The sequence below is a fragment of the Chaetomium fimeti genome (genome assembly GCF_033439085.1).
Source record: "Chaetomium fimeti strain CBS 168.71 chromosome Unknown B0H64scaffold_3, whole genome shotgun sequence".
NCBI lineage: Eukaryota > Fungi > Ascomycota > Sordariomycetes > Sordariales > Chaetomiaceae > Chaetomium > Chaetomium fimeti.
Window position 1 is genome coordinate 4286978 of NW_026944331.1, and position 27283 is coordinate 4314260.

General features: G+C 57.7%; 7 protein-coding genes across 7 annotated transcripts; 3 read left to right on the forward strand and 4 right to left on the reverse strand.

Moving 5' to 3' along the window:
- The first annotated feature begins 422 nt into the window (after positions 1 to 422).
- Positions 423 to 4386, forward strand: B0H64DRAFT_474026 (uncharacterized protein). Its single transcript, XM_062808028.1, has one exon. It carries the CDS (start codon positions 664 to 666, stop codon positions 4201 to 4203), a length of 3540 nt encoding a protein of 1179 aa, XP_062661524.1. The 5' UTR covers positions 423 to 663; the 3' UTR covers positions 4204 to 4386.
- Positions 4387 to 7920: 3534 nt separating this feature from the next.
- On the forward strand, positions 7921 to 12202 carry B0H64DRAFT_458712 (uncharacterized protein; the record flags this gene model as incomplete). Its single annotated transcript, XM_062807421.1, has 2 exons — positions 7921 to 9944; positions 10004 to 12202. The coding sequence occupies 2 exons, from the start codon at positions 7921 to 7923 to the stop codon at positions 11925 to 11927; spliced, it is 3948 nt and encodes a 1315-aa protein (XP_062661525.1). The 3' UTR covers positions 11928 to 12202.
- Positions 12203 to 12515: 313 nt separating this feature from the next.
- B0H64DRAFT_458718 (ClpP/crotonase-like domain-containing protein) lies at positions 12516 to 13870 on the reverse strand (the record flags this gene model as incomplete). The annotated part of the gene is made up of 2 exons (XM_062807422.1): positions 13132 to 13870; positions 12516 to 13023 (listed from the first exon to the last, which is right to left on the reverse strand). The coding sequence occupies exons 1-2, from the start codon at positions 13452 to 13454 to the stop codon at positions 12516 to 12518; spliced, it is 831 nt and encodes a 276-aa protein (XP_062661526.1). The 5' UTR covers positions 13455 to 13870.
- B0H64DRAFT_136095 (autophagy-related protein 27) lies at positions 13834 to 15700 on the reverse strand. Its single transcript, XM_062798208.1, has 3 exons — positions 15226 to 15700; positions 14462 to 15089; positions 13834 to 14408 (listed from the first exon to the last, which is right to left on the reverse strand). Exons 1-3 carry the CDS (start codon positions 15581 to 15583, stop codon positions 14213 to 14215), a joined length of 1182 nt encoding a protein of 393 aa, XP_062661527.1. The 5' UTR covers positions 15584 to 15700; the 3' UTR covers positions 13834 to 14212.
- Positions 15701 to 16560: 860 nt separating this feature from the next.
- Positions 16561 to 19559, reverse strand: B0H64DRAFT_136107 (Spt20 family-domain-containing protein). Its single transcript, XM_062798209.1, has one exon. It carries the CDS (start codon positions 19455 to 19457, stop codon positions 16752 to 16754), a length of 2706 nt encoding a protein of 901 aa, XP_062661528.1. The 5' UTR covers positions 19458 to 19559; the 3' UTR covers positions 16561 to 16751.
- Positions 19560 to 20555: 996 nt separating this feature from the next.
- On the reverse strand, positions 20556 to 22594 carry B0H64DRAFT_340079 (uncharacterized protein). The gene is made up of 3 exons (XM_062801223.1): positions 21538 to 22594; positions 21287 to 21477; positions 20556 to 21232 (listed from the first exon to the last, which is right to left on the reverse strand). The coding sequence occupies exons 1-3, from the start codon at positions 22132 to 22134 to the stop codon at positions 20821 to 20823; spliced, it is 1200 nt and encodes a 399-aa protein (XP_062661529.1). The 5' UTR covers positions 22135 to 22594; the 3' UTR covers positions 20556 to 20820.
- Positions 22595 to 22849: 255 nt separating this feature from the next.
- B0H64DRAFT_136127 (nucleotide-diphospho-sugar transferase) lies at positions 22850 to 25072 on the forward strand. The gene is made up of 3 exons (XM_062798210.1): positions 22850 to 23122; positions 23233 to 24618; positions 24759 to 25072. The coding sequence occupies exons 1-3, from the start codon at positions 22942 to 22944 to the stop codon at positions 24884 to 24886; spliced, it is 1695 nt and encodes a 564-aa protein (XP_062661530.1). The 5' UTR covers positions 22850 to 22941; the 3' UTR covers positions 24887 to 25072.
- Positions 25073 to 27283: the final 2211 nt, after the last annotated feature.

Here is a 27283-nt window from a genome sequence, read left to right on the forward strand (position 1 = left end):
GGGGTTGTCGGGTTGTCGGTTTGTCAGGTTCTTGGGGCTGTCACGGCATTCTGCGGAGCTGGAAATGGCAGGGCCGCAAAAGATAAGTGTACCCCTGATTGCTGTCGCAAAGCCACTCGAATGCGACAATGAATAAGAAAAGAGATGATACTGGACCAGTCAAGACACTACCCGAAAGGAATGCGGGTTTGGGTTAGTTTTCGACACTGTCAGTCAAGATTGGTCAATCTCAGTCCATTCGAATTTGGGTGCATCCAATCCGCGTTTTGGGGGTAAACACGAGCGACTCTGTTGATTGGCGGATGTTTTTCCATGGTCTCATTCCCCAGGCAACCGGCCGAGCATTGACCCCGCCAGCCGAAAGAGCTTGCAGATGATCTCAGCTGACTGCGCGAGGCCATTTTAATTGAAGCAGCGCGTCTCAAACGCGTCTTGCTCCACTTGTTGGGGGGCCCGGGGCAACCTGCAGCCACCCCGGCCATTCCACAACGCTAACAGATGTGGGAGAGAGGGAACAGACGAACAAACAGAGACATGCTGTGCAGTGCCACAAACCATTGATTGACCAACCTAATATCAACAACACCTCAACACTATCCCAAATCGACAACTCCGAATATACGCCGATCGAAATGCCAATGTAACGAATCCAATATTACAACCATGAAGCGCCGTTTTGGAACTGCAGACCTGGAATGGCTGCACCCCGACAACTTCTGCGACGAGCCGATTTACTGCGAACCCCCTCAGAATCCCGACGAAATCCTCTACCATGGCTCAGACGATGAGGAATACAGCAGCCCCACCGAGCGCCGTCTTCGCTGCGAAACTCAGGCAGAGCGCTTCCTCGAGGGAAAGCCGGTATTTTTACTGTCGGCCTCCTTGCGTGGACCGTTCAACAGGGAATCCGGCTGGGTGAATCCATGGCGTTCTAAATCAGCTTCCCGGGAAAAGACAGCTCGGAGGAAAAGACTGGCAGCATCGAGGGGAGGCGCACCGCAAATCGATCCAAGCGGCCTCTTCGACTCAAGCAGCTTTCGACAACCCACCCCAGAGCGTAGGCCCGCGCCCCCTGAAATTACCTACACACTCCCGCGGTATATGGATGGCGATGCTTTCTACAGGGTACGGACATGGCGGGACAATGTGGTTGCTGAAAGCGATGCCCCTACGAGCTCCATCCGGCAGGTGTCGCAGTCGGAGCCTGCTTCGGCCGACTCGAGGAGAGCAACACAACAAACCTATAGGAGACAATCCGACATGACGATGGACACTCCAAAGGATGCGCCTGCGAGCTCTGGGCCGCCCTTATGGGTTAAGACCGGGCCTGTTGTTGCTCCAAACTACGCCCAAATCAACCAAGGCAGCCCTAGTTCCAGTCTCTCATCGCCACCAATAAGCCTACTGGAGCCGTCAAGTCCTTCTTTGCGCCCTGTCAGGACTCACCAGCATTTAAACCCGCCCGCGAGAACATATTTATATCCGTCAACGGAGCGGTCTTCCTCATCGAAGCCACCAGCCGCTAATGGATTGGGGGACGGTAACGCCACACCCAACGGTACCCTCTTGCACGCAACCGCGTCTTCTGCCCAGATAAAGACGCAGGCGAGCGCCCGGACGGATGGGAGCTTTCGATACAGGCGCAAGGACGCCAGGGGGGAAAAGTTGTCCTCGGGCAGGAGTAAGCTGGCGCATCCCCTATCAGCGCCGAGCGATACGGCAGAGCGCCAAAACCCTAGCGACCGATCATCCCGGACAACAAGTACGGCGGCAGATAAAGAAGCACCGGGGCCGGGTTTTGCCAGGGCGCCTTCAGTCGATGCTGCAACCATCAGTCCGGATACCGTTGTAAAGCTTGAGGAAGTTCAAGAGCAAGGCATACATGAAGACGCGCCTCAAACTGAAACTTCCCAACAATTTCTGCAACAGGCCGAAGAGGCAGCTGATCGGAGTCAAAGTCAGAGTCAGATCAAGGACGAGGATATGACAGAGACTGCCTCGCAAATTGACGGACCCACGCTGGTTCCTTCGGCATCCCCGTCCAGCTCAGAGCACCCCAGCATGCCCAGCTTCGGACACTTTTCAGCAGAGAAGCTCTCGCAGGACATCATCTCAGAAGCTGTTGGAATGCCCCGAAGGTTACTTTGGCCCAACCAGCGGCGGAATGCTGGAAGGGGCGACTTCCTCCCCGTCGTTAAACGGGAATCGATCCATACTCCAGCGCCGGCTCAGTCGGACTCTAGGTCTGGGCGTTCCCACTCGGTGTTGTCGAATCGTTCGATTCAAACTAAGGAATGCATACACCCATTCGAAGAAGCCGAGGTCCCCCAAGAGTCAACAGACGAGATTAATAATCGCATTCAAGAGAACTCCTCCGTGGTTGATAAAGTGGTTGTGGAAGTGGGAGGCGTTGCTGTGGAAATGAAGACAGATAGCGAAACAGCAAGCGAGGCCGAAGACGAGGATACACCTGGGACGGAGGAGCTGCAAATTGAATCACCCGCTGATTCTGATCCCAGGGGAAACAGAGACGAACACATGCAACCCGCCTCCTCTTGTCCACCTCCAGAAATTCAAAGCCCGTGGGCAACCGACGACGCACCGCTCCGTCCGAGATCACACAACTCCCTGCCACAAAATACCGAGGACACAGGAACAGTGGACACCCAACCGAACTTGCTCAAGTCCACCCAGAGTCCGTGGACTAAGACAGTTGATGACGTACCTGGCGCCTTAGACATCCCCACACCACTCCCTCACCCCCACCACGCGAAGACAAGACTATCCTTCATGGCAAGCCAGACAATTGAGCAAAAGGCAACACAAAGTCCCTGGGCACGAGGCGATTCGCAGATGCAGCTGCCGGAGGTCCGGCTGTTCAACCATCTGTCCTCACCCGCCAACAGTCACGTACTACCCACCGCGGATCCTGTACCTCACCCCCAAGTAACCCACGGCGAGGACATCGACATGTGCGATTCCCAACCATATCCTCACCCCCCATCGACCCCTGAGACAAAGCAATCCAGCCTCCCAACACCTGATTTCACCCTCTCCGTCAAGTCGTTCAAGAACTTCATGACTCCCTCCCCACAACCCGCTGCAAAACGGCGCCGCATTTCGACCGCGACCGACGGCTACCTACCCAGCACCCAAGCGCTCGTCGACGCAACCATCTCCAACCCATGGACCCGGCCGCCCACGGTAAAGGCAACAAAATACAAGCCAACACTAAAACAATCACGACAACACTGCGCAACAAAACACGTTTCTTGGGCCCCCCTCCCGAACGAAGCAGAACCCTCACCCTTCCTCGACCCAGACATGCCAACAACCACCACCACCACCACCACACCCTCCACCCCCAGCACCAACAACCCCCTCCCCCCATCCTCATCCTCGCAGCAAACCAACCCCCAACCCAAGCGCAACAACAACCCCACCCACCGCCCGCGCGCAACCTCCCCCCCGCCCAGCATCCTCTCCACCGCCAGCCTCCCCGCCGCCAACCAAAAGTTCGGCCGCCACTTTGCCGCCGTCGCCGGCAGGCGGGTCGGCGCCACGCCGCTTCTTCAACGGCTTACTGCCGCTGCTACTGTTACTGCGCTTACTGCGGGCGGTGCTGCTACTCCCCGTACTGGTGGTGGTGGGAAGCGGGCGGGTTGTGGCGGGCCGATGGTGCGGTTGTTGCCGAGCGCGTCGCAGCAGGTTTGTGAGAGCCCTGGGGTGGAGGCGATGGCGGAGGCGTTTTTGAGGGCGGAGGGGGTTGTGGAGGGTGGTGGTGGTGATGTTAGTGGTGGTGGTAGTGGTGGTGGTAGTGGTGGTGGTGGCGATGGGGATGGAGATGGAGAGTCTGGGGTGGTGTTTGAAAAGGGGGTGGGTGAGGTTGAGTTGGAAGGGGCGAGTGTGGAAAAGGGTGCTGCAGCGGGCGAGAGTGAGGAAGTTGAAGGAGGGGAGATGGAGGAAGAGGCAGAGATGGAAACTCAGGAGGAAGTAAAAGAGGAGACGCAAGAGGAGATGGTGGTTGATGAAGTCAGTGCGGTGATGGAGAACTTGGATGATTTTCTCGGGGGGACCTGGGATCTCGATGCTGACCTTGCCAAAGCGAGGACAGAACAAGCAAGGGAGAGTCGGGAACATGTTAGTATGGACAGTGACGGGCCTAGGCTGTCAGGGTTGATGGATGTTGGTGTTTGGGACTGAGAGTTCTCCAGGCATGGCTCTCTCTATGTTTGCTGGGTGGTTTGGTTTGGAGCTGGTGTTTATTGTTATTATACCCTGGAAGGTCGGCGAGTCGAAGCATATATGAGAGGGCGTTGAAAGGTTGAGTTGTTTCAACAATACGTTCAGTTTATCCTAAAGTGAGACCCTGTATTCACATGTGGCAAGCGAATAACCATATCAAAATCAAGCCGAGACTCAGACTTGATGGTGAACTGGTTCTTATGCCGAGTTGATATTTTCTACATAAGGGCACCGCACTCGTACATTCTTTGGGCTGGTTGGGTTTGCTTGCTTAACAAGAAGACGATACTTCATCCGCATTCACCTAGCTACAATGACGGCCAAGTCACTTCAATGGACGGCGAATGTGAAGTTGACCGAATGACATCGATATAGTCAATGTGAAGTGATCATCGAGGAGGGTCGAGTTATTTTTTTATTCCAACCAGCTCGATATCTTCGAAGCACCATACTCCTCCCTGTTTCTCAAACCGGCGATTAGAAGTGCGGAACGGCTTAGCTGGAAATATGGGTCACATAAAGAACGCCTCTAGAGGATGTAGTATCCTTAGCTCAATTTGGTTCGTCTAGCCGGTTCCTACGCGTCATATATCCCTCGGTCACACCTCATTTGTTAGAATCCGAGAACATTTTCCGGATATTGATAGACCGTAGGCCCTCCACCTGCACGTACGAACATCAACAAGTGAAGCCGCACCGCTAACAGGCGGGTGATGTTTCTGGTATATTTCCCCCGCCGGCTTGCGCTGGTGGATCGTCGTTTGGTCCTGCATGGCCGATAGTTTTGTTACGTACGGGGTCCTGAACCGCTCGAGGAGAGCGATTTTCCGGATGACACCATCAGAGCCTAGCTAAGGACACTCGGTATGTTGTTTTCTGACTAATAGCATGGTGTACCGGTCGTCCGCTGAAGCCCCGGATTCATCGTTTGCGTACCAAGATGTCTGTCTAGGAGCTCTTGCACTGACGGTTCCTCACCTATGAGATGCAAGACATCAACCACGACAACACTGTCCCTTTAACCCGGTAGGTCGACACGTGTTCTGTTGCCGTCAAGAGCAAAAAGAGGCCTCCAAGGTGAGATTGGGTTCCCTCGTCGTATGAACGACGAGGGAAAGTCCCGGACACAGAGTGACAGCCCAATCCCCCGGGGCGATCAAAGCATGCGGTTGGAAAGGTGAAAGTTAAGGGCCCGGTCGACGTCTCACAGCAGGGAAAATGGCACACATGGGCTGGCCATTGGCTCTCCAGGGGCTGGATCCTTTTCGAGACGATGCCTGGGTGGAAAGACGAGCCCGAGGACCCAGCGCTGCGAGCAAGACGCAGCATGCGGTGTAACCCCTGGTGTTTCGCTAGGATACCGCGGTAAGAAGGCAAACTCGAGCGTGTCTAAAGGTTGTGTTTTGTCTCTGCGAGGAAGAGCGCCAAGACCGTCCCAGCGCCGAGTCGTGCGGTGCGGTTGCTTTCGTCGCCGTCCACATTAGATTGCCGGGGAAAAGGGGGCGGGAGGCGTTGTTGCATTGTTGCACAGAGCCTCATCGGCGACGCTGAGGGTATCTCGGCGTGTCTCGACCTTTGAGTAAGGCGATTGCTCTTTTCGCTAATAAGAGTAGAAGGACAGCGGGGAAAGGGGCTTCAACTTGAAGGGGTGTGATGATACCCACCAGCTTGGGACAATTCCGAACTTCCGAGACCGTGGCGCCTGCAGCCCAACATGTCTGTCACTTCGAACGACCGGCGTGTGCCGGAAAATGACATATTCATGGTCCAGGCATGCTTCCAAAAATGCCATGGCCGTGTCATGTATGCCCCTTGTTTTCGACCCAGACTTGGGTTTAACTTCTCCACGAGCCCCGGAGAGAGAGAGGGGAAAGCACAAGCGAAGCCGCTGACGAGCCAAGCGGGCACTGGAATCTGTACCGCCATGACATGTTCCCAACGGTGATCGATGGAGGACTGCAACACAGGAGCGATGCCAGGGCAGAGAGGGACCAAACGGTCAAGGGTCCGAGAGAGCACGTTCTCGGCTGATTGGTTTTGAAGGCTCGGCTCCATGATGATGATGCAGGGAAGCAGCTTCCGGGTCCTAGGGCCTCCGCATTTCGGCATGAGACGACCTCACGATGACAAGATGACAAGATGATCCCGTACCTCGTCAGAGCACCGTTGCGGTTGATAGGCGGGCGGAAGGGAAGTCCATCGTGATCGGACCATTAGCGCGCTGCAACGTGCCGTGCCGTCAAACTGGGGGCAGACTCCGCCATCGGTCGAGTTGACAAGATGATAACGTTAGTTTACCGTGCAAAAGAGGCCCAAGATACTGTGAAGATAACGATGTCGTAGACCGTATAATCTGTCCACATTCCTCTGGCGGAGGTTGCGATTAATTGTCCAGACTTCCAGATCGGCCGGTCCGACTGTTTTGTGCCACTGATCGCTTGGCAGAAGCTCGGCGCGACGGCATCTCTGGCGATATCTCTTGTCGGTTGAGGTCCGTCTGTGTGTGCGAGCCGCGGCATCCAATGGGGGAGCTTCCTCCTGCCCAGAGAAGCCTGTCATCTTCCGAAGCAGCGCAACGTGATCTCGATGGCAGATTCCGTTGCGTAACAGCCACCAATCGATGGGGCCTCGGACTGCGCAGTGGATCCCTCAATATCGGAGCTGCCGTTGCGAGCTCTCTTGCGAAGCACGCACGCACGCACGCAGGCATTGGAACGGTTCGGGCTGCAGGAAAGATAGCTGGGCTCTCATTAGATATTCTGTGCAATGTAGGACAGGCGACACACTCCGACTGCAAGGCTTAGCTTACCGCTCGAAGATGGGTGGTGGGCTTGCATAAACCTAAACCGTTCTTATCATGGCGCCTGTCCTGTTTTGACAGTTTTTCAGCCGACGAATTTGCAGACGATCTGCAATAACGTTGCCGGTTGATAAACCCAAAAGCACGCCAAAAGCCATCGAGAGGAAGAGAAAATTTGACCGGACTCCGCAGAGAATTCAGCTCGGTTTCAGGCCGAGAGGCCATCAAGGTGCGCTAGCCCATGGCCGCTCTCTCAGCTGACAAGAAGCTCATGATTTGCGCTTTGTTGCACCCGGTCCAGTGTTAGTGTTCACGACCCAGAGGCTGGACCTTCCACTTTGTCTCTGTTGTGGGTTTTTCCCCAGGCTGCCAAGGAGGCATTCTCCAATCGCCGGGTCGGGTATCCACCACACAAACAAATGGCCACACTTCCGGTCCCTTGCGTCAGAGCTTGCCAAGTCCCCACAAGCCAGCGCGCACCTTGCCTGCTTTCGCCGCTTCCATTCGCTTCCTTATCTTGTTGATTTAACTTTCCTCCTGGACTGTGCCTGCCTGGGTTTGCGAACACTCTCAGAACCCCGCAAAACCCAATCAACCATCCACGCTCGTTGAATGCAGTTGATCGAGGAACACCAGTGTGGCAACCGAATCTCACACCACACAGTATATTTCAGCAGGACCAAGGGATTGCATCGTGTGGCGTACCAGCGGGACGCAGTACTGTGTTAGTCAATTTACTGGGCACGGTTTTCCCGAAAAAACATCCTGTCAATCCTCCCTCTTTCCCGGTCCCCTCCATCCAAGAAAACCACCCCCGACACCACCACACCACTTCCAGCAGCGCATACCTTTATGCGCCGCCAGATGTTTTACTCATGTCTAACCCGTCCCGTATCCCCGAAAATGCCGCAGCCGCAGATGATGCTGTAGCGGTGAGTCCCGTTCGGGCTGCCGATACTGGCGACGCTGTGCCCTCTCCTCCAAAAGCCCAGACGCAAACGCCACCGCCGCCTCGTCCTCTGGCGACGGCGGTAGAAGAAGAAGGGTCCGTCTCGTCGGTACCACCACCACCACTACCACAATCACCCCCTGCCGCCCAGCAAGGCACGCCCGGCTCGGTTCCCCTGACCGCTCAAGCCACGGGAATCTCTGCCGCGGCCCATGCTGATCCCGTTAAATATGCCCGGGGCCCTGCCGCCCTACAAAGGCCCCACGGCCCTTCCTTGCTGACCCAGGCTCTTGCAACAGCTCGCGGTATCCCGAGACACAATCACTCCGACCCGACGCACCTTCATAACACACATTCTTCCCACCCCGCCCAGCATTCGTCTGAGCTCCCAGAATCCCCCAACCAAGACCCCGAAAGGCGAGACTCCCATCACCACCATGGCTCTCGGTCCCAAGGCGATGGCGATTCCCTGACAGCACCACTCTCTCCTCGAAAGACGGCCATGTCTTCTTCTACCGCCACTTCCACCACCGTGGCCCCCCCTGTCTACGGCAGGCTCGACCTCGGCGAAGTCAACTCGATGCTCAGCGGCCATCGCGAATTCCTGACCAAGGCCAAGGGCAGAACCGGACCAGCCGAGACTCCTGAGAGGGAGCGAACGGGGCGATGGAATACCTACTCGGGTGACAAGACCAGCACCACTTCTCTCGCCTCGCCACGTCTTGCCGATTCTCCCGCTGCCCTACACGATGGAGCCGACGGCGACCATAGCTTGACGGACGGCCGCCCCCAACCCAGAACGTGGAAGACAGATCACCGCGTGTCCATGGCACCTGAGAAAGCGTGGTCAATTGGTTCGGGTGATTCTGGAGACGGCAAAGACGGACTGGTCGAGAAATCCATCTCGGAGGTTCTCGCGGGGGTCGAGCACAACAATCGCAGCCGAAAGGCTAGCCACAGCCTACGCTTCTTCAAGGAGGGCCTCCCAGAGGAGAAAGGGAAGCGCAAGGATCAGCGCCCACCACAACCCTCGCGAGAGAGGTCACCCTCCGGCGGGGAGAAGCTTGCTGACATTGAAGAGCAATTGGGCGGTGAGGCGGCGGAGGCTCAGGCAATTGGGGACGTCGCATTGACGACTGACCGGCAAGACTGGCCCCGTTCCCTTCCGACGCGAACCCCCGAGGTGAAGACTGTCCAAGGTTCGCCCGAAGACTATTTTGCCGTGAAACCCGTTGAGCACGTTCGGCACGTTGAAGCCGAACCAGAGGCGTCTGAGGGCAAGTTGGACGAAGAAGAGCCACAGGAGCCCGATCCGATGGACGAGAGCCGTCAGGTCAAGCCGCGGCGGGTTTCCGACCTCAGCATCGGGACTGGAGAGAGTACCGAGGAGGGCGAGGAGTCCGGGGAAGAGAAGATCTCGTCAGCCGTGTTCTTGCCACATCAGGCCCCTGATGAGTCCCCGGAACATTCGCCGATGCCTGGAATTCCGCAGAGAATTGTGCCCTCGAGGAGGCAATCGCGACATGGTGATTTCCACCCCTGGCTTGTCAAAGCTGACGAGCCCGAGACCGATCGCGAGCGGGAAAGCCGTGATTTTGAGAGTAAGATGGGGCCAGAAGCTACCGAGTATCCCAGTGTAGCTCCCGAGGTAGCCTCCAGGCAGGTTGAAGAATCCTCCCCTGTTGCCCAACGTGAACCTGCTGTTCTCTCCTCCCGCCTGTCTCGTCCGGTCTCGCAGTATCATGAGGATGCCATCCACGAACATCAATTGTCACCGAAGCAGCCGTTGGACGCCATTGAGCTGATCCCTTATAAGCATCAAGTTGGGGGCCACACCACTTTGTGGAGGTTTTCCCGCCGTGCTGTCTGCAAGCAGTTGAACAACCGTGAAAACGAATTCTACGAAAAGATCGAGAAGTACCATCGCGATTTGCTGGCTTTCTTGCCCAGGTAAGGGCCCCCGTTGATTCGTCCCCGAGGCTGGCAATGTGCTAACGGAAGTTGTCTAGATATATCGGAGTGCTCAATGTCACTTTCCAAAAACAACCTCGGCGCAAGTCTACCATGAAGCGGGACGACGCCGCTGTGGAACGTTCCCGTGCAGTATTGAACGGGCCGTCTGCAGACCTGAAAAATGCGGCGAACCAAGGCGAGGCAAGCCAGCAGTCTTCGGCACCGCAGACCCCGGGAGCACCTCGAGTCATCAGCCAGTCGATTAAGCAGTCTTCAGGCCAGATTCCGACTGTAACCTTCGCCGATAATCAGCACATCTTGCCGCGAAGCCTTCTCCAGCCGACCACCAACTCCCCTAGCATCCTTGGGCGCTTTAGGAGCGCGTCCGGGTCCATGCAGGGGGTGCTATGCGCCAGGCAGGAGGGGCGCCCTGTGAACAGTCGGGTCGATCCATCGCGCCCGAGCCTGCAGGACCGTCACGCCAACAGCTGGGGTGCCACCACGGTGAACAAGAAGCTGAGGAACGAGGTCTTCAATGACGCGTTCCTAAAGCAGCCGGTAGCCATCCACCGCCACCGCAAGGGACACCAACGCGTGGCCCGCCGGGCGCTCCATCAATCACTCCGATCGTCCGGGTCGGACCCGAGTTTGATAGAATCACGCGAGAAGCGGTCCCAATCAGCCGGGCCCGCCCGCGACCCGCCACCCCCCTTGAACGGCGGTTCCCACGCGCACACCCAGAGCGACCTTGGTCAGGTGTCCGGGTTCTGTGAGGACGAGGCTGACCCCAAGGACGTGACCGGGACTAGTGCCCCCGAGCCCGAGATCTTGGGAGCGTCACCGGCCCAAAAGAAGAAGCGCCGCTACTCCGGCACCGGTCTGCGTAGGAAGCCGACGGATGTCCGGGAGGGTCGTGGCGACCTGCAGTACTTTGAGGAGGCCGACGACGCGACTTACAAAGGCGACCGCGAGAGCCATGCGCCAATGGAAGTGTTCCAGGCGTCGCCCGAGCGTGAACCAATCCGCGAGGGAGAAGCGGTCGAAGAGCAAGCCCTCGGGCCGCCCGTCGGTCCGCTCGAGTTTGGCAAGATCCCCCGCCCCATCAACCCCAAGGAAGCTCAGACCCAGCGCGACTCCCGCGTCGAGTACTTCCTCCTCCTCGAAGACCTCACGGCCGGGATGAAGCGACCCTGCATCATGGACCTCAAGATGGGCACGCGCCAGTACGGTGTCGATGCCAACGCGAAGAAGCAGAAGTCCCAGCAGGGCAAGTGCGCCAAGACGACGTCGCGCGAGCTCGGCGTGCGCGTCTGCGGCCTGCAGGTGTGGGACGCGCAGGCGCAGAGCTACGTCTTCAAGGACAAGTACTACGGCCGCGAGCTGAAGAAGGGCGCCGAATTCCAAGCGGCGCTGACCCGCTTCCTGTACAACGGCGTCGACCGCGCCAGCATCCTCGCGCACATCCCCACCGTCCTGCAGAAGCTCGACGAGCTCGAGGTCATCATCAAGCGGCTGCGCGGGTACCGCTTCTACGCCGCCAGCCTGCTCATGTTCTACGACGGCGACACCTCGTCCGACAACAACAACAACAACAACAACAGCAGCACCAACAACAGTAATGGTAATAATGGTAACTACATCGACGACTCCACCACCGACTTCGCCACCGACACCGAGGAGGCCCCGCGGCGGTCGAGGAAGAACCCCCGCGAGATCGATTTCAAGATGGCCGACTTCGCCAACTGTGTCACGGCGGGTGACCTGTCCGCCCGCGACAGGCCGTGCCCGCCGCGCCATCCGGACGAGCCGGACCGCGGGTTCTTGAGGGGCCTGAGGAGCCTGCGCAGGTATTTCTTGCAGATCCAGAGGGATACGAGAGCCGAGATGGGGCTGGCGTGCCAGGCGCGGAATAATGGCAATGGGGTGGGTGGGTTTGAGGCGGAGGTGGACGAGGAGGATGAGGGGTTCACGAGTGTGTGAAGTGAGTTTGGGTGGGGGGTTCTTCTTCTGATGGGTGATGATGGTGTATTATTCTCCTCTTTTGGGCTGGCTTCTTCAACCTTGAAGCTTGCTGCTTTGCTACTTTCTTAGGGCTTGGGGGATGCCGGGGTGGCGGTGTATGAGGGGCGTTGGTTGGGGTTGGGTTGGGTGTGTTGTTTTATTAGTGTTCGAGGTCGAGTAGGTCAGACATACCCTGCATAGCCTATTGAGCGGCGTATTCGTTTCCTGGCTTTCGCCTCTTCCTCAGCGCAGAGATTGTTTCGTATGAGAGAGCGCATGGGATTTCTTGGGAGGGTTGGTTCGGTTGCTGGGGCTAGTCGGGCTTAGCGTGTCTATGGGAGGGACTAGATGGGTATGGTATGGGTATGCACGGGTGATGTATGTACATAGACACTAGCTAGACAAAATCAGGTCAAGGTCTTCGAACTGAGTTGCATTGCGTTATAACTTGGATTCTACATGTCGCATCGTTAAAGGGCGAACTACACAAGACCCTCCTGATCCGTAGATACATACATACACACATCCACTAAATACACACACCCTCCCAAAAATACAAACATAAACTTACAACCTCGCCTTCATCTCCCCCTTCAACTCCCCCACCCTCCTCTCCCCCTCCTCCCGTCTGCTCCCCTCACCCTCCGCCAGCGCCCGATCCCTCTCCTCCCCCTCCTCCCACCCCTCCCTCCCCAACAACGCCACACTCTCCCTATACATCTCCGCCTTCATCAGCCCATAAATCCCCGTCCCCGCCTTCCTCTCCAGGCCCCTCTCCCTCACCAGCCCCAACGCCGCCTGCAGATCCCCCACGCCATCCACCAACCCCGCCGCGACCGCCGCGGGCCCGCTGAACCGCCGCGCCTCGAGCACCAGGTCGCGGTACGTGGTGGCGGGGAGCTTGAGGCGGAAGATGCTGCTCATGGCGGCTTTCAGGGGCACGCCGAAGTCCAGCTCGTTGACGCAGGCGAAGCCGCGCGTGGGGTTCATGATGCGGTAGTCGTGGTGCATGGCCAGCATGAGGCCGCCGGCGAAGGCGTGGCCGGGGAGGAGGGCGATTGTGGGCATGGGGTAGCTTTTGGGGGGAGGGGGGTTAGTTTGGTGTGTGTATCACGGTAGGTTTGTATGTGGGGGTTTAGTGGTGGGGGTGGGGTGGGGGGATGGGGAGGATGGGTGAACGTACGTCAGGAATCGGTTGAAGAGCTTGTATAGCACCCCCGGAATGAAGTTCTGGTTGGAAAGGGCGTGTTCTAGGTCGAGGCCGTTCGAGTAGAATTTGGGGAGGGCGCTGGTGGTGATGACCACGCCGGGCTTGTACCCGCCGAACTCAATCAGGTCGAGGGCGTCGAGTATGGCAGTGCATGATGCCGTCGTCAACCGGTTGTCGGGCGGCGAGTTGATGGTGAGCAGGTAGACAGCCGGCTCGGGCTCAGTGACCACAATGGAACCGCCGACATGGTCGCCCAGCGGGGGGATGGGGAGTTGAAAGAGGGTTTTGGTACTCATATCGTTCGTCTTTTATGTGTATTGTTGGATTTGGTTTTATTTTATTTTATTTGATTTGATTCCTAGGTCGAATAGGAGTGAATTGTCGTCAACCAAGATGACAAGAATGAGTTTGGTGTATGAAGTATGCGCGTGGATTGTGTAAGCCCAAACGGCGCCCCTCCGGCTCAAAGAACATGGCGAACATGGATGCCGTGTTCCAGGTTTACCTCGGCTGCAACCAGGAGCCACTTCCTCCCAACTTCGTATCCACATTCCTAGGTTCCCGGTTCCTGCGTTCGCATCAGCCTCCCGAACTGTCCGGCGCACGGCTTGATTTGGCATAGTAGTAATCAGTGTGCACATTCAAGGCCATGTGACAGCCAAGTCCGAGCCCCTCGGTGATTGAACGGCCCCACCCCCGGATTCTTCTCCACCACTTACTGTGTATGTACATACACAGCAGAACCGAGGACCAGCGAGGCACCCTGGCACCCAAGGGGTGAGAACGCTGTATCCTTACAAGCTACACTTAATGATACAACTACCGGGTCAGCGACGCACCAACAGACAAACCCCAACGCCTCGAGTGCCAACTATGACGTGACCATGCCATGTCCGACCCCCCCAATGGAACCTAGCACAAACCCAGCGCTATCATCCAACTCAATAACAACCGCAAAACTATACGAGCATGTCTAATCTGTACCCGGCAACGAAATGTTTCAGCGTGATCCTAGCTTCGGTAGACCATCCACTCTTAGAAGCCGACTGCCCGCCTAGACAGCCGAGTACCCACCGCGACTACCCGTGCTCTGCAGTGTGTTGAGCGCCTTGCGAATAAGGTCCCTCATCAGGTAGGGGGCGTCGCGGAGCGTGTCGCCGTGCGGGAGCAGATCCCAGCCGCGTGCGCCGTACCGGTTGTAGTTGAGCCACGAGCCGAAGATGAGGTAGGATGCAGTCGCGAGGAAGACCCTGGGCTTGTTAGTGCGCTTGACCCGGGAGAGGATGGAGATAGAAAGACTCACAGGATGACCAGCCAGGTAAAGAACCCCCAATGCGAGCTCTCTTTGGCGGGCTCCGGCTCATCCACCGCCGAATCGCACACATGCTTGGTGTACCACGTCAGATACAGCGTGTCCACTTCCACGCCGTCCTCGCTCTCCCGCTTGTAGCCCTCCCACACGAGCGCCGCACCGTCCTTCTTGAGCTGCTTCTCGGGCGTGCTCTTCTCCTCGTCATCATCCCCCTTGTCGTCCCCCTTGTCGTCTTTCTTATCGCCCTCGCCATCACCCTTCTTGTCCCCCTCCTTATCACCGTCCTTCTTCTCTCCCTCCTCCGCCCGCCGCGCACTCTTCTTCTCCTCACCCGGCTCGTACACATCCACGCTCTCCCACTCGTTCTCGGTCCCCTCCAGGTCGGGGTTACACCTGAACTCGACGACGGTACGCTGCGCCCGCTCCTGGTACGACGTGTGCCCCTGCAGCGTCAGCCGCAGGCCCTCCTTCTTGCCGCCCTTTTGCGCCCCTGTCTTCGGCAGTTGCTTCGCGCTCCACGTTATCGCCTTGTCCTCGTCGCCGACCACGATGGGGATGACCTGGTCGATGCCCGCGGATTTATCCTCCTTGTGGTCCCAGCGGTGTTTGATCGCGCACACTGTGATGGTCAGTCAGTCAGTATCGCCGCACTCTCCTAAATCTCACTCCTTTCCCACTCCTCTTCAACCCCACCGAGAACCAGAAAAGGAGACCCAAAAAAAAAGGAAAAAGAAAAAAGAAAAGAAAACACGCACCTCTCGTCCCATCAGGACACGCCTCCCCCGGCTCCACCTCGCCCTTCCTCTTTAGCGGCGCGCACAAATCGATCGCGTACGTCGTATTGTGGTACGTCGGGCGCGTGAACTCGTGGGTGACGACGGCGTGCGGCCCCGCCAGCGCGCGCAGGTCATACTTATGTTGCTCCTTTTCTTCCCCCTCTCCCTTGCTGTTGGCGTTGTTGTTGGCTGCGGGGACGAGGATGTTGTCGCATGTTAGGGGGGCGGGCGCCGCTGCTGCTGCGGCTGCGGCTGGTGCGGAGGGGGTGGTTGTGATTGCGGATGCGGTAGGGGAGAGGAGGAGGATGGCGGGCCACCAGGTTGATGGTGTCTTCATGGTGGTGTGTGATTTTTCGGTTGCGGCTTGGGCGGTGGTGTCGGGTTGGGGATGGGTGCGCAAGAAAAGACAGCCCGTCGGTTGGGATTATTAAGGGGTTGCTTCTGGCTGTCGCGTGTCGGGATCGGACGGGACGGGTGCGGCAAAAAAAGGAAAATGCGAGGACCGGAAGAGAAGGAAACAATCTAGTTATTAACGACAGCGAGAAGGTGCACAGAGTAGGCGGTTATCGGGATGTTCTGGCGCAGTGTCGAAGAATGGAAAGATGGGCGCTCGATGCTCGGGAAGTTCCAGAAGGAGACAGACTTGTTGGAACGAGCTCTGCCACTGTCTGGCCTGGCTTCGTTCAGGCTTGGCCGGTTCCGTCATCAGCTTCCGAAGTTGCCAGGGCACATTGGGGTCCGTGCATTTCAGGCATGCAAGATCCAGGCACTGGTCACGTGGGACCCTGAGCTTCACCACTCTCCCATAATCTGGACATACCCATCTTCACACACTCACAACTGGGACCGTTTGTAAAGGAAAATTGTTCACGTTACGCTAGATCATACAAATACAACGGACATGGCCCGGGACGCCAGAAATATATCCGTGGTTCAAGACCACGGAGGAAGAAACCCAAAAACAAACCCAAACAACCGCTGAACCCCACCTCGAACCCAGGCACCCAGGGTATATATAGGTGGACGAGAGAAAAAGAAGGAAAAAAGAAAAAGAGAAACCACGCCCTCGAATACCGGTGAACTGTCCCATGGGAACAGCTGCCAAACCCAAAACGTCAACCATTCCCGTTTCGTTTCGTCACCGTGATCCTAATTACCCCCCTGAACGCCAGGCCCTGGCGCCGCAGTGGCCGTTGAAAAATAAAGAAATCTTCCCATGCACCCCCGGACACCAAATCTTTCCCCAAATTTAGTTTCTTCCCCCCTTTAGCAGCCGGTACACCTCGCTCCCACATGCTTAGCCCAACCCAGTCACTCCTCACAGAGTGCCAAGCATGCCTTTGAAACCGTGTTCCGCGCTCACGCTCAGCGATTCGGGTAGTGGCGCTCGATAGCGACGAGTACGAATCGCTGAACCACGACCGACTACCCCTGCTCGACTCCAGCCCATCCAGCGGACCGCAAACCCAAGCGGCCCGCCGTGCACTTCCACAGCCGGGAAGACCCTACATTCCCTGTCCCCCCATCTGCTGGGCTTGTTGCTGCTGCTGCATAGCCGCCATGTGCTGCGCCTGCGATTGAGCTTGCGTTTGGCCCTGGCCCTGGGCCGGCAGGCCCAAGCGGCCTTGCTGCATGAGGGTGAACACATGGTTACGCGCTTGCGCGTTGCAGTTGCGCTTGAATTCGGCCAACTGGTCCTCGGGAATCGGCATGCCGTTGAACTGTGCCGAAAACCGCGGCAGGTTCTTGGTGATGAACGCGTTTGTGAGGTTGCGTACCTGTGTCTGTACTGCGGGATGGGCGAAACCGATGTGGCTTCCTGCTTGCTGGGCTTGTTGTTGTTGCTGTGCTTGCTGCTGCTGTTGCTGTGCATGGTGCGGGTGGCCTTGCTGTTGTTGCTGCTGCTGCTGTTGTTGTTGAGCGGCAGCGGCAGCGGCTTGTTGCTGTTGTTGCTGCTGGGCCAGCTGCAGTTGTTGCATGGCTGCCATCTGGGCAGGCGTCATGCCGCTCATCGCCATCATGTTTTGGCCTCGAGCAGCTTGCTGAGCAGCTAGAAATTGTCTTTGGGCAACTTGTTGTTGCATAGGAGTCATTTGCCCCATTTGTACCTGCTGTTGCATGTTGTTGATATGCTGCGAATATTGCGCGGCTAGCTGGGCTTGTGTCGGCTGGCTCCCCATTTGGCCCCCTCGTTGCTGTTGCTGCAGTAACAACTGCTGCTGCATCATGCGCTGCTGGGCGAGTTGATGCTGAACGCCTGCCCCGCCGTTCATCATACCGTTCTGCTGCATTTGCAGCATTTGCTGGTGTTGTTGCATCATACGTTGTTGCTGGGCGATCTGCTGCGCCGTGAGCCCAACGTTTGGCACTTGCATCATCCCTTGCGGCGTCATCATCATCGAATGCCCCATCTGAGCGCCCGACATCATACCCGGAGGCGGGCTGGCTTGTGTCATGCGTGGGGTCGGCACCCCTTGGGGCCGCGAGATAGGCGTGGCGTGTGCCATATTCGGAGTCGCGCTGGGCATCCTCGGTGTCCCGCCAGCGTGGCTCTGCTGGCTTCCGCGAGCCGACATGTTGGGTGCCATTGGCGCGGCCATAGGGTGGCTCTGAACCACCGAAGACGGCCTTGCCGGGCTCCCTGCCGCCCCCATGTTCGAGTTGGAGTGCTGCATAGCCACCCCCGCCATGCCCATGGGGGACGACGCCGTCTGTGGCGTGTTCTGCCGGACGATTGGTGATGATGCCTGTGGTTGCGAGACCTGAGGGAATCGTGCTTGGTTTTGAGGCATGTTGACAGGCATGCTCACCGGTAGAGGGCTTTGGTGTACCGGGTGTGCGTGGGGAGTGCCCATGCCCGAGGCGTTCGCATTTTGTTGCGCTTGTGCTTGCGCTTGTGCCTGGGCTTGCGCCTGAGCCTGGGCTTGCGCTTGTTGTGCCTGGTGAGCCTGGACTTGCGCTTGCTGTGCCTGGTGAGCCTGGACTTGCGCTTGTTGTGCCTGGTGAGCCTGGGCTTGAGCAGCCTGCATCCGTCGTTGCTGATCCTGCCGTTGCTGGTCGCGAAGTGCCTGTTCCTTCCGCTGGCGCTCCATTTCGGCCTGCTTGGCGGCGAGCATGGCAGCCTCCTGCTGCTGTTGCTGTTGCTGCTGCTGCTGCTGTTGTTGTTGCTGCTGCTGCTTTTGGAGCTGCAGCTTCCGCTCGTTCTCGGCCTGCTTGGCCTTCTCCAGTTCTCTCTTTTCCTCGCGTTCTCGCATGATTTCGGCGATAACCTTAAACCGCTCAAACCTCGGCTCCCAAGTCGATGCCCCGGACTGGCCGTCCCCATCTGCGCCATTGCCGGAGGCCTGTGCGCCAGCCAGCTTGGAGAACAGCCGCTCATCCAGACTAAGCATATACCGCTCCTGTTCGGCAGCTTGCGCCTCGGCAGCCTCCATTTCGGCTACTGTTCTCTTCCGCATCTTGGGTTCGGGTGGCTTCTGCGAGTGATCCGGATGCGCTTGCTTCTCGAGCAGAGCTATTGTTTCTTCGGCATTCTTGGTAGGTTCCAAGTCCAGCGGTGCTGTTGTGGCCAGCAAGATTTGCGCTTCCGCCTCGTAGATGTTGCTGGCGTCAAGCTCCATCCGTTCCTGTTTTATTTTCTTGGCGGGCGGCGGCATGCTCGCGGCAGTCGGCGTGGGCGGTACAGCAGCATGGGGTGTCGGGGGCGGAACAGTCCCATCCGTACGGGCATCGGACGCTCCACGGGGCGTAGTAGACTTGATGGAGAGATCCATTTGCAGGCTCTGTTGTGTAGGATGGAGCACTATGGTGAATATCCTGGGTTTGGGGGTGCCCTTCCCCTTCTGCCCATCTGCGGGCGCGCTGGGGGCCGGCATGTTTTCCTTATCCTTCTCCTCGGCTGTCTTCTCTGCAGCCGGGCCAGGGGTGCCAGCAGCCGGAAGGTTCTCCTTGGGATAGGGGACGTGAGACGAGGGAGTGATGTATTGGTTGTAGTTGTGGACAGAAAAGGGGACCGTTTTGCTCGAAGCCGATGTGGGCCGGGCAACATCTCGGGCTTGTGCAACGGATTTATGGTCGTGGACCTGAACGATCAAGCAACCCTCGTAGAAGGGGACCTCGGCCTGGGTGAGATAGTCGAGCATCTCATGGGGTACCGTCCGACTCCTCACATGCTCCAGGAATATCCTCATGGGTGAATGATAGGGAAACATGCCCTCCTGCTTGTCGAAACGGAAGTATGTCTTGTGTAGGTGGATGATTAGGGATGGCGGGTTCCCGACGAACTTGCTAAGGATGTATTTATCGGTGACCACTATTGACTTTGGTGTTAGCAATTAATGAAGCCTATGCGCGGCGATGGTTTATACACACCATAAGGTCGCGGTTCGGTCGCGGGAGACGATGCAGGATCCGGGGCAATGCTGGCGGACCTCAGGCCGGCGCTTCTTTGACCTCGACCAAGTACGTGCCCCGAAGTATCCCTACGCTGGCGGTTAAGTGTGCGGGCGGATGTCGGCGTATTCCCGCTCGCGGTTGGCGGATTGGAGGGCTGACCGGCGGCCGAAGGGGGAGCGCGCTTGGCCGACATGGAGGGCGACGGTGATGAGCGCGAGAGGGCGGCGCCATTGGTCTGGATGCCAGGGGGGATAGGGCGTTTAATCTTGGTAGAGACCGTAACCGGTGGGGAGGTGACGGCAGAGGGCGCCATTGTTGATGGGCCGGCTGCCGCCGACGGCAGCGACTTGGGAGGGATGGTTCAGGATGCTCGGGACCGATCGCTGTTGCCACCAAATTGGGGTGTTTTCGCCGTGTTTTGTCTCGATCCAGGCGCCACTCCAAGCAGTATTGGGTCCGACTGAGGCAACTGCCGTGACGGTAGAGATTAGGTAGGTATGTAGGTAGGTAGTGAGGTAGGTAGGGCCACCAAGAGCAGATGGTTCGGGGTTGCCGAGAGCGTGTTGCGCCAAGTCGAGCAGTGGAATGGACAGCCCAGAGGCAAACTGGCGCTGTTTTGCGCCGGGATGCTATTGTCGATTGATCGGTGCGACGCGGGGCGATAAAATACACTGCGGGTGCAGCGCAATCAATTCCCCAGTCACCTCCGCATGATATTGGATCACATTTGTTGGAGCGCTGTTGTCGACGCGATGACTTCTTGTTGTCCTGGTCGGTCGCTTGATGAGGTCGGCTCCCGTCTTTGTGTGGGGTGCGTTTTTCGGCGATCTTACCCCTGTCAAGTGACACGAGTGGGGGTTATAAAGGTCTTGGCTGGGGAGCCGCATCACGTGTTGGGTGCTGGGCCTGCGAGGCGAACAGGTAAACAAATCGATGAGCCCGACTTGACGACATGACGTATGTCCACAGGTCTGTATTTACAGATTCCACAATACAAAAAGATATGGATATAGAAAGAAACGCCGTCTCAACCCCCTTGGTTGGGCTCGGCGGTGTCTTTGTCCTACGGATACTATATAGCAAGATATGGAACCAAGGAAAACCAACCACCGTGGGGGAATCAATCATCACCAACACATACTCATAATCTTCACATCATATCCGCCATCGCTGGCTGCCTTACTCCTTGCCCAGCACCCTCCGTGCCCAATCATCCTGGACCCTCGTGCCGTCCACGACCACCACTCCGCGGCCTCTCCCGACACGCTCCTCCTTATGCCACCACACCTCCTTCTCCTTGCCCGGCTTCTCGGCCTCCGACTCGCTGTCCGCGAGCCCGCCATGGCCGCTCTCGGCGCCCACAACCAAGATCACGTCATGTCGCAGCCAAGTCTGGAGGTTGGTGACGGCACTGCCATTGTCACCCGAGAGCGACTCCTGGAGGTAGATGATCTCGGGCTGAATGTGGCGCAGGATGTGCGAGTGACCGTTGGGCGACGTGAAGGTCAGAATCATGCTGTCCTTCTCGACGAGTGCCTGCGCCTGCGAGTAGATGGCGTTGTACGCAGGGTCTGATGACGACGCGCCGACTCTGTAAATTTGGTTAGCAAGAAAAAGAGAATATGCGAGAGCAGGTGAGACTGACAAGGGGCTCCGGGCTTCCTCGGACGCCTGCGCTTGAGCATGATCAATGTTTGAAAAGGACGAGCTCAGCGACGGGGGCGGCAGCGTGGTGGTTGCTTCCAGGTTGGCATCCTTCAAGTTCGGTGCGTAGATGAGCACATAAAGCTTGATCTTGGAGAAGTCCAGTTGGCGGGGGATGTGGGACAGGATGGACTGTTGTCGAGAATTATTAGCATACGCGTCAACATAACATGTTGGCTTGTCGGCACTTACAGCATGCTCATGGAACCCGTCGGCATCGATATCGTCCAAGCGGCTGTCGGCCGAAATGACGATGGCAACCTTTTTCCGGCGCTTGTTGACGTCCTTGCTCTGAGACGGCCCGGCAGCCCTGTCCTGCTTGGCATCTGCCTCCTCCGACCAAGTCTCGTGGTCGGCGTACGCAGATTTGTCCTCCTCTCTAATGGCCGCCAGCGCGCTTCCCACAGCTGCGCCGGCAGCAGTCACGCCGGCAGCAACCGTCCTCCTGGCGTTGTCGAAGAATTGCTGAGGGCTAGGACTCCGGCGCAGTGCCGCCCAGCCAGAGCTCGACGACTCGGCCTGCGGCTGCGCGCCGCCGAAGGTGGGGGTCTTGGGGCCGACGGCGCCGTCTCGGGATGCACCGTAGGCGGGATTGTCGCCGTAGTCGGCGTTGTCGTAATCGAGGTCTTGAACATCGGCGGGCTGCTCGGTGTCTTCGTGGTCGTCATCCTTGCGCAGGCTCCAGATCCAGGCGGCGACCCCGGCCGTCGCAACCGTGACGGTCACGGCGAGGGGCACCCAGTGGCTCCATACCCCGCGACGGCGGGACGACTCATAGGGCGGCGACATTGACGGCGCAGCAATCGATCATTGCGTTGCCGGCAATAGGATGGAAGAAGCGTAGGAGGGAGGTAGCTACCTGGTGCGTGCGTGCGTGCGTGTGTACCTGGTTTGCGTGTGTAGGCGTGTACCTATGTTTTGTCTGTGCCTGTCTGTGTGGGGGTCTTTTCGTCGGCCGGGTATTAAACAGGTGCAAGTGTTATCGTCAGTCAGTCTTCGCCGGCCAGAATCGAAAAAGTTCAATCCTTCGGCAAAGCGACAGGAACTCGGAATCATGTGGCTGGTGTCGGGGGGTTCTGATGGCTGGATGGCTGGGGATCCGATTGTTGATGCACACCCCCCCAGCCTTCCACAAGCCGAGCTCCATTTCCGGGCCAAAACCGAGGCAGGTGGTTGGCCGGGCGAGGAAAACAACAGCAGGAGCTGATGCCAAGACAGACCGTAACAGGGAACAAGGTTAGCACGCCCCGTTTTTACGCGCCCCGCTTTAAACCTGGAACAGAGCGTGCTCAGCAGTCTCGCGCAACTTGGCACGTTCGAGTTTCTTTGAGATGCATGTGACGCACGGGCCATTCAACCCTTCGAAAGTGGGATGTGGGTTTCTTGAGAAACACTTTCAGTGAGTCAGTCATCGAAAACCACGGCTTCACAGAGCAACCGCCTTAACGGGTGACACCAATTACGCCAATTTACGGCTTCAACGTCACTAGTGATACAATACACAGCTAGATTCTCAAAAATCTATCCTCCTCCGAGTCACAAATCCACCAAAACCGCAGTCAATTCCTCGATTGCGGGGCAGAATCCGGCTTCAAGATGCCCCACGCAGTCAGTATCGCGACCCCGGGGCTCCAGGCCCTGATTCTTTGCGGCCCGGGCAGCTCATTCCCAACTTTCACATCAAATCCCGATGAGAACCCCAAGGCTCTTCTCCCTATTGCCAATAGGCCCATGGTCTGGTATCCCCTTGAGTTTTGCTATCGGGCAGGGATAACAAGTGAGTGGCCGAGGTATCCAGTTGGGATGTCATATACCAACTGGGCCTGAATATTATCTTCATGCTACCTTGTTTAATACCTTTAACTATTCTAGTCTGACATGCCGTAGATATAACACTGGTCTGCCCACCTTCGGCTGCAGAGGCTATCACCACTGCTCTGAAGACGAACCCTTTTCTGACTAGCCTGCCATTCCCCCGGCCCGACCTCCTGGCGCCAAAAGACCTAGACCAGAACACAGGAACAGCCGAAATACTCCGCCTTCCCGAACTACAGACCGCCGTTACGTCTGACTTCGTAGTGCTCCCCTGCGATCTTGTCTGCGAGCTAGGCGCAGACAAGCTACTACAGGCATGGATGGTCAAATCAGCTAGCCTCGAGGACCTCGTCGGGGATTCGCCATCTCGCGGCGCGCGAAGTGGCGGGCTGGGTGTGTATTACCAAACCAAAACAGCCACGCCCATTAAGGGCGAAGAAACGGACTTTGTGGCGACTATCCCACTACCACCGACCTCGGTCCTCCCCCCAAAGGGCTCTCTGTTCCCCGACATGGCGAAGGTGGTCTACTCGATGCCAACAGATTCTCTCAAGGACGTTGTGGAAGAAAAGAAGGGCTTCCCTGTACGGCACGGGCTACTCCGACAACACGCCCGTGTAAAAATACTGACCACCCACCGCGACGCCCACATCTACATCTTCCCGCATTGGGTCATGCAATTTATCAAGGAGAACGAGCGGCTCGAGACTATCGGCGAGGACGTCATCGGATGGTGGGTCAAGGCCGGCTGGCAAAAGGGTCTCTCCACCAAGCTCGGCCTCGACAGTATCCTCCAGCGGCCCGACAGCGGCAGTGCTGACGGGCACGCCAGCCCGGGCGAACACAAACCCACCAGCACGCGCAAACTCGGCGTCGACTCCCGCGCCGCCGACGCGCCCAACACAGTCGTCTCGGCCAACGACTCCGATGGCAGCGACAGCCACTCGGACAACAGCGACGACAACAACCGCGCCCGTGCCGAAACCGAGGCCCCCATCCCGCCAATGCTCGCCTACATCCACCCGACGGGCCCGTCGGACCCTCTGATCCGGCGCGTCGACACGGCCCAGCTGCTGCTGCAGATATCGCTGCAGCTGGCCAAGCTCCCCTCGCTCGAGGAGACGGGGCCGGACGGCCCCGCGTCGCCCTTCGCGCACGCGCGCAAGGTGGCGTACCCGGAGGGGGTCAAGTCGCGCACGACCATCACCAAGCAGGACAGCCTGGTGGCGGACAACGTGACGGTGCAGGAGAAGACGTCCATCAAGGAGTGCGTGGTGGGCGCCAACTGCCAGATCGGCGAGGGCGCCAAGCTGTCGCAGTGCCTGCTCATGGACGGCGTCGTCGTCGGCAAGAACTGCAAGCTGACCAAGTGCATCCTGGGCAAGCGCAGCGAGCTCGGCGACGGCTGCGTGCTGACCGAGTGCGAGGTGCAGGAGAATTTGCTGGTCGAAGCTAAGAGTGAGTCTCTGCCATTTACTCACTGGTCCCCTTTTTCGTCCCACGCTCTTTCCTCATTTGACTACCTCCCTACTTTGGCTGAGATGGTTATGGAACGTATTCGCCAAGGACATAAGCTAACCTACCCGCGTGTGTTACAGCCGAAGCAAAAGACGAAAAGTTCATGTCCTCTTCAGGCCTCGAAGCAACCCAGCAGGAGCTCGATGCCTTTGGGGACGAGGACGGGGGAGACGACGAGGACGAAGACGACGAGGATTCCGACGAGTAGACTGAGCTTGGTAGAACCCAGTCTATCTATTGTTAGACGAGCTGAACATATAGCCCCCATCATCGTCGGGTAAACAAGTCAGTTCCGTCTGCCACGGCATTGCATGGTGGGGATGTTTGATGTCTAGCAGTTTCAGAGCGGCCCGCTCCTGAGGCTGTACCTGTATGGATAGGTACCTATGCAACGACCCCTGGTGGATGACGGGTACGGTGTCAGTCCCACGCCCAAAATAGGACCCTGCCGCTCTGCAGAGTGCGGTTGCGACGCCCGCCGTAAAAGAAACCGGCGGGACGTCACTCGCATACTACGTAGCAATCTAGCGGTTTGCCATGTACTGTACTTGTCGTGTGAGGAGGGTATGCGTGGCCCCCATCAAGTGATGTAGCTTCCGCGCCGGACTTGGAATACACAGGCGAGAGGACGAAAGCAGCAGGGGACCTCACCACTGGTATCACACCTGACAACCCATGCCACCCATCTTGTCTGTCGGCACTGGACAAGTGTGGGTCCCCACCACGGTTTAACGGCGAGGCTCAAAGTTCCCCTTGTCCCTGTTTCTCGTCTGACTCCCCCACCCCCTCCAGCCGAGTGGCGACTTGTTTCCATACGACAAGCAGGTGGTTTGCATGGGTAACGAATCTCTGGCGGTTACGGCGGTCCACGCAAGCCCGGCAATAAGCGGTCAGCGATGCGCGGGGCCTACGGCGTCGAGATATGCCAGAGGCAGCAGTTTGTGGCTTGCATGACGTCGGGAACGGCGCGTTGTGTTCTACCCTCCAAGGCGCTCAAGGCGCGGCGTGCGCGCAAAGGCTCCCCTTCCCGTCGCTAGGCCCTGCCGTATCGTACGAGTTCGCCGCAACCACCAACATCTCGCCGCGTAACAGAACGTAGTAGCTCAAATCACTTCCGTCGGCGAGTGAAGCATCCCGGTCCCGAGACTGGCCCGCAAATCTACCCAGGGCCTGGCCGTTGGCGCCAACACGTAAACGAGCGCGCCGATTTCGGATCGTGGCTTTTTTGCGCTTACCGCGCCTCTCCGTGCCGCCCAGTACCTGTAAGGAGGCAAAGCATACCGTTTCGTGGGGGGGAGCAGCTGAATGGCGATGATCGGCCAGTTCCGATATAGAAGCTCTTGGTATCGAGGGATATGTCGCGAGGTAAGCATCGGGAACAGGTTTCTCTGTTTGGCCGACCAAACCTAAAACACTGGCATCGTGCCAGGGGACATTCGCTACACAGGATGCACAGGGACGCCCAAGTCACCTTGGCACCGTCATCCCATGTTTGCCCCCAGTAGTCGGGTCCAGGGAAGCGAGCGCTGGGCTGAAGCAGCCAAACACGGCGTGAATCAGCTGCGGCTCAAGGGTATGCGGGCGAAGCCTCCAGTAATAGAAAGCATAGTGATTTCTCCCAGCAACCTTGTTGTGCCTCCTAGAGCGCGAGGAGTTTGTCAAGGCCATTGTGTGCCCAAATTTGGAAGAGTGGGCTCTATGCAACTGCGTTGGTAAATATGGCTCCTTGAAAGGGCACAATCACCCTGGGGATTTCGACTCCGGAGAGTCGCCGGAAGGTCGCCGAGAGGGTCTGAAGCCAGACCGTAGGGAAGTTGGGCTGCACCTGCTTCTTGCCTTTCGAATTTCTGTGGGGTGATAACGAGCCTTCCTGGAGGGGTGGAGCACAAAGTCTGACCGCCCAGAAAGTGTTTGCGACACACTTGCGGGGTCGTCCACTGATCGTTCGTTTTTGATTTTCCCAGGGGGGCCTAGACATTCTCTTTACACCGGTGGCCCAAGGCGGAGGCCTGAGGTGTGATGTGATGTCGAATCATGAGCTGGGTCAGATGCACCCGGAGACTGCCAGGAACCCAGTTGACAGTCGAACCTGTTGCGCTAGTCCTTCGGTGGCGTTCCGATGAGGGCATCTCGAGGAAGCACGGTGATGAGCACGGTGAGACGCTGTTCAAGTGCGGGGAATTGAATTGCCTGGATGTGGGAGAACGAAGAAATCGAGTGCCCCTTTCATCGCAGAAGCCAGCCTGCTGCTGAATCACCTGAGTTAGCCCGAGGTGCAGCCTGAGGGGGAGCGCACAGACAGACAGTTTCAACTTTTGATGACTTTGAGACAGACGAGGGAGAGATAAAATGATACGATAGGGTCGTTAAATTACTGCTTCGTTACTTTAGAAAGATGCCTTCCTACTTCTTACCCCAGCAACAGGCGTGGGCCCGGATGGCGGCGATATCATAAGGCGGGACACGTTCAAACGGGGATCAGAAAAACTTAGGCCGGCGGGGCGAGCGTGGCAGTCGGCTGCTGGATCTCACCCGCAGCGGCAACGGATGCAGGCTGGGTGCAGTGCCAGATTGAAAGAAATCTCGGTTTGTTTGCTCGGTCAAT